Source organism: Rhipicephalus microplus, chromosome X (assembly GCF_043290135.1).
Source record: "Rhipicephalus microplus isolate Deutch F79 chromosome X, USDA_Rmic, whole genome shotgun sequence".
NCBI lineage: Eukaryota > Metazoa > Arthropoda > Arachnida > Ixodida > Ixodidae > Rhipicephalus > Rhipicephalus microplus.
In genome coordinates this window covers 178,551,262-178,564,000 of record NC_134710.1, presented here as the reverse complement: position 1 = coordinate 178,564,000, position 12,739 = coordinate 178,551,262, and the positions used below count along the sequence as shown (strand labels likewise).

The following is a 12,739-nucleotide window of genomic DNA, read 5'->3' as shown; positions in this document are numbered from 1 at the left end:
CCATGTTCACTGGTGAAGTCGAAGTGCGCTCTTTTCCTTTCGTTGTTCTCCATGAAGTTTCCACAGGAGTTACAATAGTGTGCACGTGCCTTTTTTATTATATCTTATTATTCTGTTTTCTTTTTTTGTATTTTCATTGCATGTTAACTCCCACGTGGAGGAGCCACATGGCACTCCGTACTTTGTCGCAGCAAATGTTGGTGGTTTAACAAAAGATGAAACTTGGTGACACAGTGCATAGCTGATAGGGTTAACATGTGAGCAAGGCCGGACTCTACAGCAGTCGACTTGAGAAGTAGCATTCCACACATGCAGGTCACTGAAAAGGAATTTCGTGTTGTGACTCAACAAGGAGGGGGCACGAAGCGTGCTGTCATGGTTCGGGAAAATAAGGCATTCACCAGGGGCCGTTATTTACGTTCTCCCCTTCAACAGCTCTATCTCTCACTAAAACCCAGGCTCACTTGTTCGCGTCCCCTGCAGCGCAGCACAGCGCTCAAGTTCTCAGGCTGTTGGTAAGTCCTGCCACACTAGCCATCTGCTCTTTGTGACACTCAGTGCCGGAATGCGCGGCTGGCTGAGCAAAGATAGATGTTTGGTCACGAGCACAACATACACTGCACAGGTAACAAAGAACAGCTGTTGATTTCAGGCACCAGTGCAGCAATACATGCCTCGATGCATGCAACTAAAATACACGGCCGGAGGCGACAAATTGAATGTCACTGGGTTCCGACGGCAAAGATTTGTTGTGTGAAATGATGTGATACTTCAGCATTCCTGCTCACCACTGCAGCATTATTGGACGCAAATTCCTGTTAAAACAAGAATTGCTGCATAGTCAGCGATATGGGCCAAGCAAAAGTTCATTATACAGCAGCCAAAGAACTGGGACAAGTGTATCACGTATACCATGCTACCTGTCATTGATGAAACTCTGTCTGAGGTGGTTTACTGAATCATTGAAAAACCTAAAAGGCTTACTATTTAGAGTAGAAACATACAAATTCGAGTGCCAGAAGAGATGTAGACCATTCGGAAAATCCCGATGAAGAGTGTGCTCGCACATACCACAGGGTGACCAAAAACACGGCCGAAGCTCACCACTGAGGCTTTTCCTATAAACTTTTATTGTGACTCGAGCGAACAGGCATAAAACTTAGGTATCAATTTTGTCAGGTGTATATACTCTGCGCCACAAAAATCAATTGCTGAAAGCAAAAGCAATGAATTGAAGAAACACAAGAAGTGCTGCGTAAAATACGCTCGCAGTTCTTAAGCCTTCACCTAGCTGGAAACGCTGTCTAATAAAACCATACCAGCAAACTCTTGCTTTTGTTTCTTCATGGCCAGTTATATGAACGCACAACAAGAACCATACGTTAAAAAGCCAGAACAAAACAAAAAGCGACTGCATATGCTGTTTCTTTATTATAAAAGTCACATTACACTTGGTTCAATCAGTGTACAGATGCGTCAAAGTTGAGCGGCTATTGATGAAGAACCTTGCACCCCGTGACACATGCGATCCCGTCCTTATCAACTACATGCGCTTAACAGTTTTTTGTCGGCAAATACGTCGTCGTTATCGCGCTTGCAACATATATCACGTTTGCTTCCTCATCCATATATTGAAAACCTTTTTTCGGTTTTATGACGCAGGCTTTCACTTTTGCTGCCAGTACGCTGTCGTACGTAAACGTGGCGAGTTGTCAACCTTCGTTGCTGATCTCCTGGCCGCGAATGCGAACTTCATATCACGCACGCCGTTCTTAGTTCCCTGGATAGTGCGATCTTTTTGACGCCGAATCCTCACGTTTCGAACAAGTTTTTTGCGACAACATATCAAACGGATGGCAAGCTAGGCCTAATCGGCATTGATTGCACTTCTATCGGTAGCAGTTGCGTGAATCTAAGTTGCGGTTTAGTACTGAATTAACGAAGCTCTTTGCGGTGGCCACTGATGGGAAAGGAAACATATCGTTCAATGAAAACGAAGGCGACACGTGTAGTGCTCATATATTGGTTCGCGATTCGATCGCGATTCGATCGCGATGTCTTAAATAGGGTGCACGCCCGTGAAATCAAATGGTTGGCGTCTTTCAACGTGTCAAATTCTGGACGTGATTCGACCTGGTTTCTGTGTAATGCGCATAATCGAGGCGGTCTGGTAGTCGGCGAATTTCCGCGATGATGCTTTCATTTGTTAGACACCCCCCCCCCCTTTGCGTTCATTTCATTGGCAACGCGTGTTTTTGGACTATAATTCTTTTAACATTCAGAAATTTAAATGTTAGCAAGCACGAATTGCATGTTTTGATTCTCGGACACGCGAAGCTGCATGCTCAACACGTTTTGCGCAAGTGCGACCCTTGAAAAACGTTCTTTTGGTTATAGTGCAGTACTACTTATAGTGCGAATATTCGCAACTCTCGTGACTAACGTTATACGTGGTCTATACTGTGTTTGGCCGACATTCGATGCGAGTAAAGGTTATTTTTAACTTCAGACGGAATCCGAAAGTCGTAGGATGCGGGGTCAGCGTAAAACTGCGTGGTATAACCAAGGTTTTTAATCCATCTATGGGGATATTCCCGGGACCAAACTAATCTCTCGTAAAAAGCGGGTTGTCGCAAAACCAAGAGACGTATAACTAAGTTCCACTATAGTAGCTTTGTCAAAAACATCATTTTGCCAAACATTTGTCATTTCTAGAAATAATAACTGATTAGGTTTAATGTCCCAAAAACCTGACATGATGATAAGGAACACTGCAGTGGAGGGCTCCAGAAATTTTGGCTACTGGGGTCTTTAATGAGCACCTAAGCACACTGGCTTCGAGCATTTTCACCACCAACCATAGTAAGGGAAAACTTGTGGAGCTCACTCGAACTCACTCATAAAACGTATCTGGAGCTTTGAACTCATTCGGACTCAGACTCCCGAAAATTTCCCTAAGCCTGACTCATTCGGACTCACATTCACGAAAATTTTCTTCATCCGGACTCGCTCAAACTCGCCAAACATCACTCACTCAGACTCATAACTCGATCTGAGTCTGAGTGCATCTGAGTCAGTCGACTCATGAGTCCGTCAGCTTAGAATTAGCTTATTCGACCGTAGTGCCAATGCTCTTTAGCACCAATATCTCACGTCATCGGTGCTCTTCTTGGTATTCGTCATATATAGTATCTTCGAAAACGAGTTCCGAATGCTTCCAAACCAGTAATGTCATTTTTCTTGGAAAAGACGAAGCATAAGATATAATAATCAAGAAATTCCCTTGAAAATAAGATATAATTATCAAGAAAGTCCCTTGAAGAGTTGTTGGGGTTAGGTCAAGACAGCCCCCTATGTAATTCACGCCTCTAATTAATAAATATTGAAACAGTGTATGAACGACACTGCTTTGAAACACCTGTGCATAGCCGTGAGTGTAAAAGTGAATGCAGGTAAGGCTGATAGTAATGCTGAAGATGACTAGATAGGACATTAGGTCAGCAAAAGAAAGTGGAACTCACTCTGACTCAGTCGAGAAATATATTTTGCGCTTTGGACTCACTCGGACTCAGACTCGCCAAAAGTTTCCTCAGCCGAATTCACTCGGACTGACTCAGACTCGCAGCTCTATCTGAGTCTGAGTGAGTCGACTCATGAGTGAGTTTGCCCACATATGCCTCCAACTACTAGCAAGATATGAGAGAGCCCAATGTGCTTAGTGATACTACGTCTGTGACTAGTGACTTTTTCCCTTGACGCATGTTGATAACAAAAACAGCAAAGAGGATGCTGATACACTGTACACACAACACAGAATACATAACTACACAGCGCAGAAACAGAGCAGTGAGTAATATGATGAGCTAGGATTAAGCTATGTTTTGACTTTTCATGCTACTTACAGATTCTCAGCGATCATCGTTTGCATAAACGCAAGGTAATGAGCTTATTCAGACGTTGCATTTAGCATAAATAATGTAACGTTTGGAGGGTAAGTGTTAGTAGGGCTCAGACATTTAGGACAGCTATTGATGCTACCGTTACGTACGACCAATGGGCAAAGCAGTTTCAGTTTTCACTTTCTGTTGGCGGGGCTTCCGGCCTCCTTCCATTCCGCATCTTCATGTGTGGTCTTGAAAACTGTGCAGTAGCGTGCCTGTGCAGTTGGTTTGTCGGGCTAGATGGCAGGAACTTGTGCAGTAATCAGAGCGTTCGTCGCATCTCCCCTTTAGCCCAACCAGCCCAGCCATGGCGAAACCTACGCACCTTGCTGGGTGCAATAGTAGCTAGGGTGCAACGCACATTCAGAGTGGTGATTGGCATGTCGTAAAAAACATATCGTACCTAAAAGATCAATTTGAACATATATGGTCACTAGCTACGTAAAGAACAATGCAGCTGTTATGCGATTCGACACTTATGACAGATGCAACTGCAGCCTGAACTTGGCTATACCAGATGCAACACAAAACTACACATGCTCCTTGTACGACACTCCAAATGTTAGGAGAGCATTGAGGTGCACCCTTTAGCCTGCAGAAGCTGCCAGTACAGACTGCTCCACTTGGGCGACATCTTTTTGTCGTATGGTGAGTGATTTGAAAAATACACTAGCAGAAAATGCAACTCAACCATATGACCACTGGCACCAGAATATTACCTTTTGTGCCTCGCTTTTCCTCCATGGCAACAGTGAGACTTCATTGTTGAAAAATTGCAGATAGACACGCTTCACTTAATTTAGGTATGAATACATGGGGTTTTATGGTCTTCCCATCAGAAAAAGTAAAATACTTTGTTACATAGAGAGTATTATTTTTTAAGCTCTTTGCAACCTTAGACTATTGATGTTCAACATAATTACAAGACTTGCTATAAAGGCACCACATATAAAAATAGAGAGAGAAATTGTCATTTTTTAAAATACGTGTTCAGCACTATAGAAAATTCGGTAAAATGCTATGGTGCAAAGTATTTAATATAACAGTACTTTGCAAATGAGCTGAAAGGCTGCCCTTTGGTTTCCAGGAGACTAGGGCTGTCTCATCAACTGACAGTATTCAAGAATACGCTCAACATAGTGTGGCATATAGTACAGCGCCTCACTGGAATGACGAGTGTTATGCCTATTGGCTTAGTTGATCAGTATTTGCACAACAGCTGCAGTAGTGTGGAGGCAAAACATAGGCAAAAAGGATACGATCTGTGCCAGGAAAGAGAACTGCACCTCTGATCATTTCTCCCATTATGCAGCCAACTGACCAGATGTCCACTGCAACAAGAAAAGAGAAGAAAATAATTGTGAAGCCAAATTTAGGTGTCACAATAATGTTTTTTTTTTTTTGTACAATCTTTATATTTCTAATGTACACTCTCTAACAAATATTTTGGACATGCTGGCTAAGTTGGAAAGCTCGAGTGGCCACTGGAGCCAATGGCTAAATAGACAATGTATAAAAGAACATTAGACATTTTGACATGCAATCATTCGAACTGTGTGACAGCATGCTGCTTTGGTTTTAATTCATCACCACGATGGTTTTTCACCATAGTTCCTTTGAATTCAAATTATCCATTGACAACAGTACACCAGGGATGGAACAGGGTACATGGGTTTGGGAGTAGTCCTGGGAGCAGGCAAAAGTGCCTTTTGTAACAAAAGCAGGCTTGGCAAATCAAGAAAGACGTTTTGGAGCAACTTAAAGCAGCCTGAAAGGCCTTTTTAAGCAAGTTTCGAGCAGTCAGAGGGAATGTTCCGAGCAGATGTAACCCTGTTACGCAGCACCTGTAAAGCGACATTTGTCCAATGCTACATTTTTCACACACTAAGCTACAATGAAATGTGCAATAGTCTTATTACTGCAATAGCACTCACTCTAGACCACTTTTCGCCGTTGCCGTCATGTTCTATATAAAGTACAAATTGGTGACATAACCCCACGCGACGAATGCGGCTCAAGCAGAGATCAAATGAGCTGGCCCTTCTCTGTCACTCGGAGAGCAATTTGCAGTAACATTACCCTACTAGGAAGGTCTGCCGTCGGAGCAAAGAGGAAACGCACCACCCCGTCGAACGAGCATGAAAAGACGCGAGGAGGGTGGGGGGTAGGAGGGAGTGGAAGGAGGGTGTGGCGCTTGATCAACAACTGAGGTGAACTTTGCTTCCAATAGCGCGATCGCTGGCATGTGTGCCAGCTCGGCAACCATCAGTGAGCGGAACGCATACACTTTTGCATGCTGCGCTAGCATTGCGAAGGGACTGTGCGAAAAGTGTTGCTCCTCATCAAGTGGCCATGCTCTCTCACACCAGCGTTTTGTAGGGATCGGATCCAAAATTCATTGCTATTGCGTTCATTGCTTTACTTTTGTGATTAAGCTGAGACTTTTTTATATGTATAACTGCCCATTTATTAAACCTGAATGCACAAGTGTCGATCGCCAAATCGATAAGCACCGCATGACAGAGCACACCTGGGAAATCAACAAGAAAACGCGTGTGCGCTCGATGAGCAGTCATGTAGCTGTTCTTGCTAGGTTGTTCCAAGAACCAGACACCACACTCGCTTTTTTGAGCATGCTGCCATCAAGTTACGAAAGAAATACGAAGTATGGCGAACTCTTTTTTAATCTGATATCGCTAATTTAACAGAATATGGCCATGCCAGGAGGAGATGCTCTTTCTGCAGTCACTTCGCATTAAGTGCAGCATGTGGAAGAATCCACAGCCATTCGCTCTAATACCTGCCAAGTTAGCGCGTATGCCAGCGGTCACGACTACGCCCTCAGAATCGAAGTTCGCAGCTGCTGCTCGAGCGATCACAGCCTTAACGAAACTGAAACTATAACAGTTTTCAAGAAACTGAAAACACAATGTTTTACCCGCGTTTTCAGGCACGGGGCGATAGCTGTCGCATCTTGCGGCTAAATTCGTGTGCTGTAGCGAAGTACGCTGCTGATAAAACACGTTTGGCGCAATGGGGCGGTTCGGTGCAAGATGGCGCACGTAAACAAGTTTAGCAAACAATGGCGCAAAAGGCACTGCTGCTTTAGTGTCCCTTTAAGGAAGTTACCGGGTTCAGAACATCGGTTTCAACTGGTTTCAAATTTTCACATGGCATTTCCACCCTTCCCCTCACAGGGAGGTGTAGCCCGTCATCGTGACTGGTTTAGACCAATCAATGAGCTGCATGCTATGTCAAGTCACCGATCGGCGACTTTGCGTCACAGCGCGTGAAAAGATTGGTGAAGCATAGGAAAGGAGCGCAGGAATATTTTTCGAATGGAGGCTCTGTGCAGCGCTGTAATATTTGGAAAACGTGATCGCTGTGGTCTACTCTATGAATAGCTGAGCTTCTTTAGGGGGGAGTAAAAAAAATGTGAGCCTATTGACTGGCTCTTTAAGAGTGACCGTGGTTTCATTGGCCGCGCGCGTCTTTTTGAAGCTTCCAAGCAAACAGCGTATCACACGGCACAATGCGCCAAAGTGTTCAAAACATACGAATTTCAGCCCATTCGACACAGTGGGACTCGGCTGGAGAACTTTGCGAATTTGCATAATCGAGATTCCCATGTTGATTTGCATCAACGACTTCTAATTCGTTCAAATTATAATGCGAAAGTACTATAGTTTCACTAAGAAAAAAAACCTAGATCTGATTGGACAATATTTTCAGCAAAACAGCCAGATTATGCACAGAAATTTCAATTTCCGGAATATTTTCCAGCTCACTGCAGAAACATAAAAAACAGTTGTTATCCGGGAGTTTCCCAGAAGGTCCGGGTGTTTCCCAGAAGGTCCGGGAGACTTGGCAGGTATGCGATAATGAACATACGTGCGATCTATTTCCGAGGTTCAAAATCACCCGAGTTGACCACCTATATGAGTATCAGCTTGTATGTTCTTTTAAACGTGAAACGACTAAGGATATTACTCGTAAAAGCAACATTGCAAACTCGTTAACCAATCAATCATGTCAATTAAACCGGCAAAATAAATATTAGGCTGTTTTGCAAACACGCACAAACTATGGTCTTCAAGCACTTTCCTACTTGGCTGAAATCAACCTTGCAAGTCTATAAATATCACCTCAGCTTATGCAATGCAGGACAGCCCACTCACTGTTATATACACTGTCTACAACTGTGCCATGAGACAACTGTGTTTGTGTGTCACACAAATAACCTGCTTCCATAACATTACAAGTTCTCAAGACCTGTAATGAATGCAAACCACTAAACAAGACTCACCATTTTCTTTGTAGCCCATGCCAAGAATGACTTCAGGAGCCCGATAGTAACGAGTGACCACATATGGAGTCATCATAAATGTTGTCCCTGCAGTTCGTGCCAAGCCAAAGTCCAGAATTTTCAGCGTGCAATCCGACTTAACAACAATGTTGCTAGGTTTCAAGTCCTGCACATGAAATATAATGGCTCCATGAGGCTCCATGGTACGCAATATCAGAAAATTTACATGCATACAAATTTCACAGCAATAAAACTCGTATGCATTCACACACATAATAATCGCTTGTAATGACACACATAATGCCGCTTTCCGAGCTGCTTTGGATTTCGATGCGTTCGGTCAATGGGCGGTGATCCCTTTATTTCCAAAGGCGCTTGCGGAAACGACATCGTGCCTCTTGGCTGCAAGGGACTACCCCAATGAATCGCCAGCCATCTTCGACGACAGGAACGTCAGCGATACGGTCTGCATCGAAAGTGATATGGCGGAGACTCACCAGTATCAAGTGCCACGTGACCATGTGCAACCTTATTTAAGCGCACAACTACGTGCCTTCGTGGGATTTGGAGCCGGCACGCTGGCCGACATGCAGTTAATGCCTATGTTGGTATTGCAGGTTAGTGAACACTGCTCTTTTCATGTACGTAGATTACTTTGTGCACTGCCGGCTCCTCCCACGACGACATGCTCTGCTTGTAGTTGTAGCAAACGAGTGAAAGAACGTGCTCGCCATAGAAGATTCCGTTTGTTTGCTAACCGGGTACTGTATTTGATTCTATTACTGTTGCTTTCCGGATATGTAGAAATAAATCCTGGTGCCCGCAGTAAAACTGAACTAGAATTGCTCAAGAGTTTGCAGGCAGGTCAGAACAGCATCATGAAGAAGCTAGATACTATCCAGGAAGAACTAGCAAAACATGAAGGTATGCTCTCTGAAATAAATCATAAATTGGGCAAAGCTGAAGGACAGATTGAAGTTCTTAACGAGACGGTAGAACAGCATGGAAACGTGGTCAAACAGCTCGAAAATAAAGTTCAGGAACTGCAAACAAAAGACGTCGACCGAGAGCGCCGATGTTTTAAAACTGTGGTCTCTATTTAAAGCAAAAGTCATAGAACTAATGGAAAAGTATGTGCCAACTACAAACGCAGTTAAACTCAAAAAGTGCAAGAAGCCATGGGTGACACCAGCGATTTTTAGATTAATAAAGAAAAGACGACGAGTATACAAGGCATTTAAAAGAACCCATAGTAGTTATCAGTACACCAAGTTAGTCGAGATAAGTAATGAATACAAATCTAAAGTTCGTAGCGCAAAGGATCAATACTTCAATCCACTAAACGAAAGTATAAAAACGAACCCAAAGCATTTTTTGAGATACGCAAGAAACTGTGGAGCTGATTCAACCGGAGTAAACGAAATTTTCCGTGATGGTCAGATCTTGTCCAGCGATATTGATAAAGCGTAGTGTCTTAATGATTTCTTTCACTCCGTATTTTTACCTCAAATGGATTTTGCGAAATTATCTACGCTGGCAGAGCCACCTCTGGGAACTCAGCCATTATTGCCATCGGTTGAACTCTGTGTGAGTGGTATCGAATCCCTTTTAAAAAATATAGACGAAACTAAGGCCCCTGATCCAGATGGTATTTCCCCACGCATGTTGAAGCGCTGTGCCTGGCCAATAGCATCTTATCTTTACCTAATATACGAAAAATCTCTCTCTGCTAGGGTTCTGCCTGAGGACTGGAAAATGGCTTTCGTGGTTCCCATTCACAAGGATGGTTCCAAAAAAGAGGCCAACAATTATAGACCTATTTCATTAACATCTATTCCCTGCAAAATACTAGAGCACGTTTTCTATAAAGACATAATGAAACACTTAGTTCAACATAAATTATTAGTTGATGATCAACATGGTTTCCGCAGGGGCCTGTCTTGCACAACGCAGCTGATTGAGTTCTACCATAATTTAGTGTCCGAGGTTGATGACAACGGTCAAACAGACTGTGTTTTCTTAGATTTCAGAAAGGCGTTTGACACCGTGTGCCATCCCTTGCTTCTTCGCAAACTCGAAAGGGCAAATATTGATAAGAAAGTACTGAATTGGATAGCCTGTTATCTATCACAGCGTCGACAATGTGTCATACTCAATGGTACTACTTCTTCTACGATGGAAGTAACATCAGGTGTCCCTCAAGGGTCCGTTTTAGGGCCGCTACTGTTTTTAGTTTAGATTAATGATATTCCTGATGGCATTACTTCTCGAATACGTTTATTCGCTGACGACTCAGTTGTGTACAGAAAAATAAAAAATGAACAGGATCGCATTGAATTGCAGGCTGACCTTACCCGAATTGTGCAATGGTGTGATAAGTGGGAAATGCAACTTAATGTGACAAAATGTGTGCACGTGTCTTTTACTAAAAAAAAGAAAAAGGATGAAGTGCGTTACTTTTTGAATGGTGAAGTCATTGATCATCAATCAATGTATAAATACTTGGGTGTAACACTTACGAGCGACTGTTCATGGAATGCGCATGTGCATGCTGTAGTTGCAAAAGCTGCCAGAGCCCTAAATTTCATTCAACGAAATCTGAGATCCTCCCCTGCTGTCCTAAAAAGTACTGCGTATATTTCATTTGACTGCCCGATTTTGGAATATGCATGTTGTGCGTGGGATCCGCGCGAAAAGTCTTTGATTGATCTGATCGAGAAAATACAGAACAGAGCGGCAAGGTTCGTTCTCAGTCGGTATAAGCGAGGTGACTGAAATGAAAAACGAGCTGGAATCGGAAGCGCTCTGCTCTCGCAGAAGAAAATTGCGTTTGAAATTGTTATTTCAGATATACCATAAGAAGACTGGCATCAATAAAGACACTTACCTTAAACCACCGCACTATCTGTCTAGAAGGTCTGATCATGACCTTAAGATTCAAGAATACCGGACTGGAACAAACCTTTATGCTAATTCTTTTTTTGTTCACACTGTACAAGAGTGGAATCAATTGTCTTGTGACTAAGCGTGCTGTCTTAACGAAGACTTGTTTTTTTTCAAAGCTGTAACCCCCCCCCCCCCCCCGCTTACACGCCTTCGGACAAAGCAGGGTATTTCTGAATAAAGAAAAAAATTTCTCAGTGATAAGTAGAGCTTAGTAGATAAAGAAAAAGAGGCATAGTAATTTTCTAATCTTTCAAAGGGTGACCCCTCGTGACCGTTTCGTTTATTTCTCCCCAAAGTGTGATAACATGTTTCCATGCAGTGCTAAATTACACAAACACCACCGTGATAGTTGCGTTTGCTGTTTTCGGGACTCTGAAAAACTAACTTCGTCTCGTTGATGATAAGACGTATCATAGCTTTTTCACTCGTTTTGATGTTCCGACGGGCGCGCACAACCATAGAGATTTCTTCCTTGCGCTCACGCAAGCAGTTTGCTGACGCTATGGAAGCGTGTACCCATTCCTCTGCTGCTAGTGAGTCAAGCAGAAATTCTTCCAATGCGGACTATTCTCCGAGGACCCTGAGAACATGCGAGGAGAGCACTTTCTATGCCAGTGCCCATCATACCGGACTCAATGACGTGGTATCAAAGACAAGCTCCATCACCTGAATTCAAAACCACTCACAGAGAAGAAGATCCTAGGACCTTGGCCGACAATCGCATCTACCCGCAGAGCCACGAAAGCTCTCTTGTGCTTCTTGAGGATTACCGAACTTCACGAGCACTTGTGAACTACCATCGCGAGACCATGCAGTGTAGTCTCATGCTATTTATATCCATCTCTTTCTTACTCTTCCTCTTTTTTTCACTTTTTCCTTTCTATTATTCCCCCTTTCCTCATTAGTTAATCTCTCTTCCTTTCCTCTCTATTTTCTCTCTCTCTCTCTGAAACGGTTTTGACAGTTTTGTACAAACACATGTGGCCAGTAGACAAGTCCTAAGGGTCATTCAGAGACTGAGTTAAGCTCTCTGCGTAAGCTGTGTAATTTATGAAAATGGTTTAAAGCTGCGAATCGCTGCAGGTCGTTGTGACTTAGCACAACGCATTTTCAACCGCTCATTCACAGTAAACATGCTCTGGTAGCATGTCACCCAGGCTCCTGATCTGATTGGCTGTGGAATGCGCGGAAGTAAGATCAGCTGGTAGAGTGGCGGCACCTGTCGCCACGAATATCAACCACTCCACAATGATTGTCTCTGCTGCCAGATGGTGTGCGTGCTGCCAGGCACACTGGGCTAGAGTTTTCAAGATTGCGCACAGCTTGTAGGTGTGCAATCTCTAAGGCGGTGAGTGAGCAAATCTCAAGCCATTGAGTGTGCTCATGAGAGCGCTGCGATTGCTAGGGATGTTAGTGTGTCTCACAAGTTGAGGAAGCAAAGCAGGGGTGAGAAGGAGGGTATAGATATAATTGTCCGTAGCAGCCTTCGTACATGGCGTGCCACTAAATTTGTGGTGCGAATGATTTGATGATGCTTCAGCCTAAA

General features: G+C 43.5%; 1 protein-coding gene across 3 annotated transcripts in view; it reads right to left on the bottom strand.

The window, feature by feature from the left end:
* bsk (mitogen-activated protein kinase dJNK) overlaps positions 1–12,739 on the bottom strand; it is a 99,345-nt gene that overhangs the window by 35,851 nt on the left and 50,755 nt on the right. For all 3 annotated transcript variants that reach the window (XM_075878286.1, XM_037428653.2, XM_075878287.1), the window contains exons 6-7: positions 8,248–8,413; positions 5,201–5,272 (exon numbers count right to left, since the gene is read on the bottom strand). In XM_075878286.1, the coding sequence (XP_075734401.1) occupies positions 5,201–5,272; positions 8,248–8,413 (238 nt within the window). The remainder of the gene's footprint in view (positions 1–5,200; positions 5,273–8,247; positions 8,414–12,739) is intronic.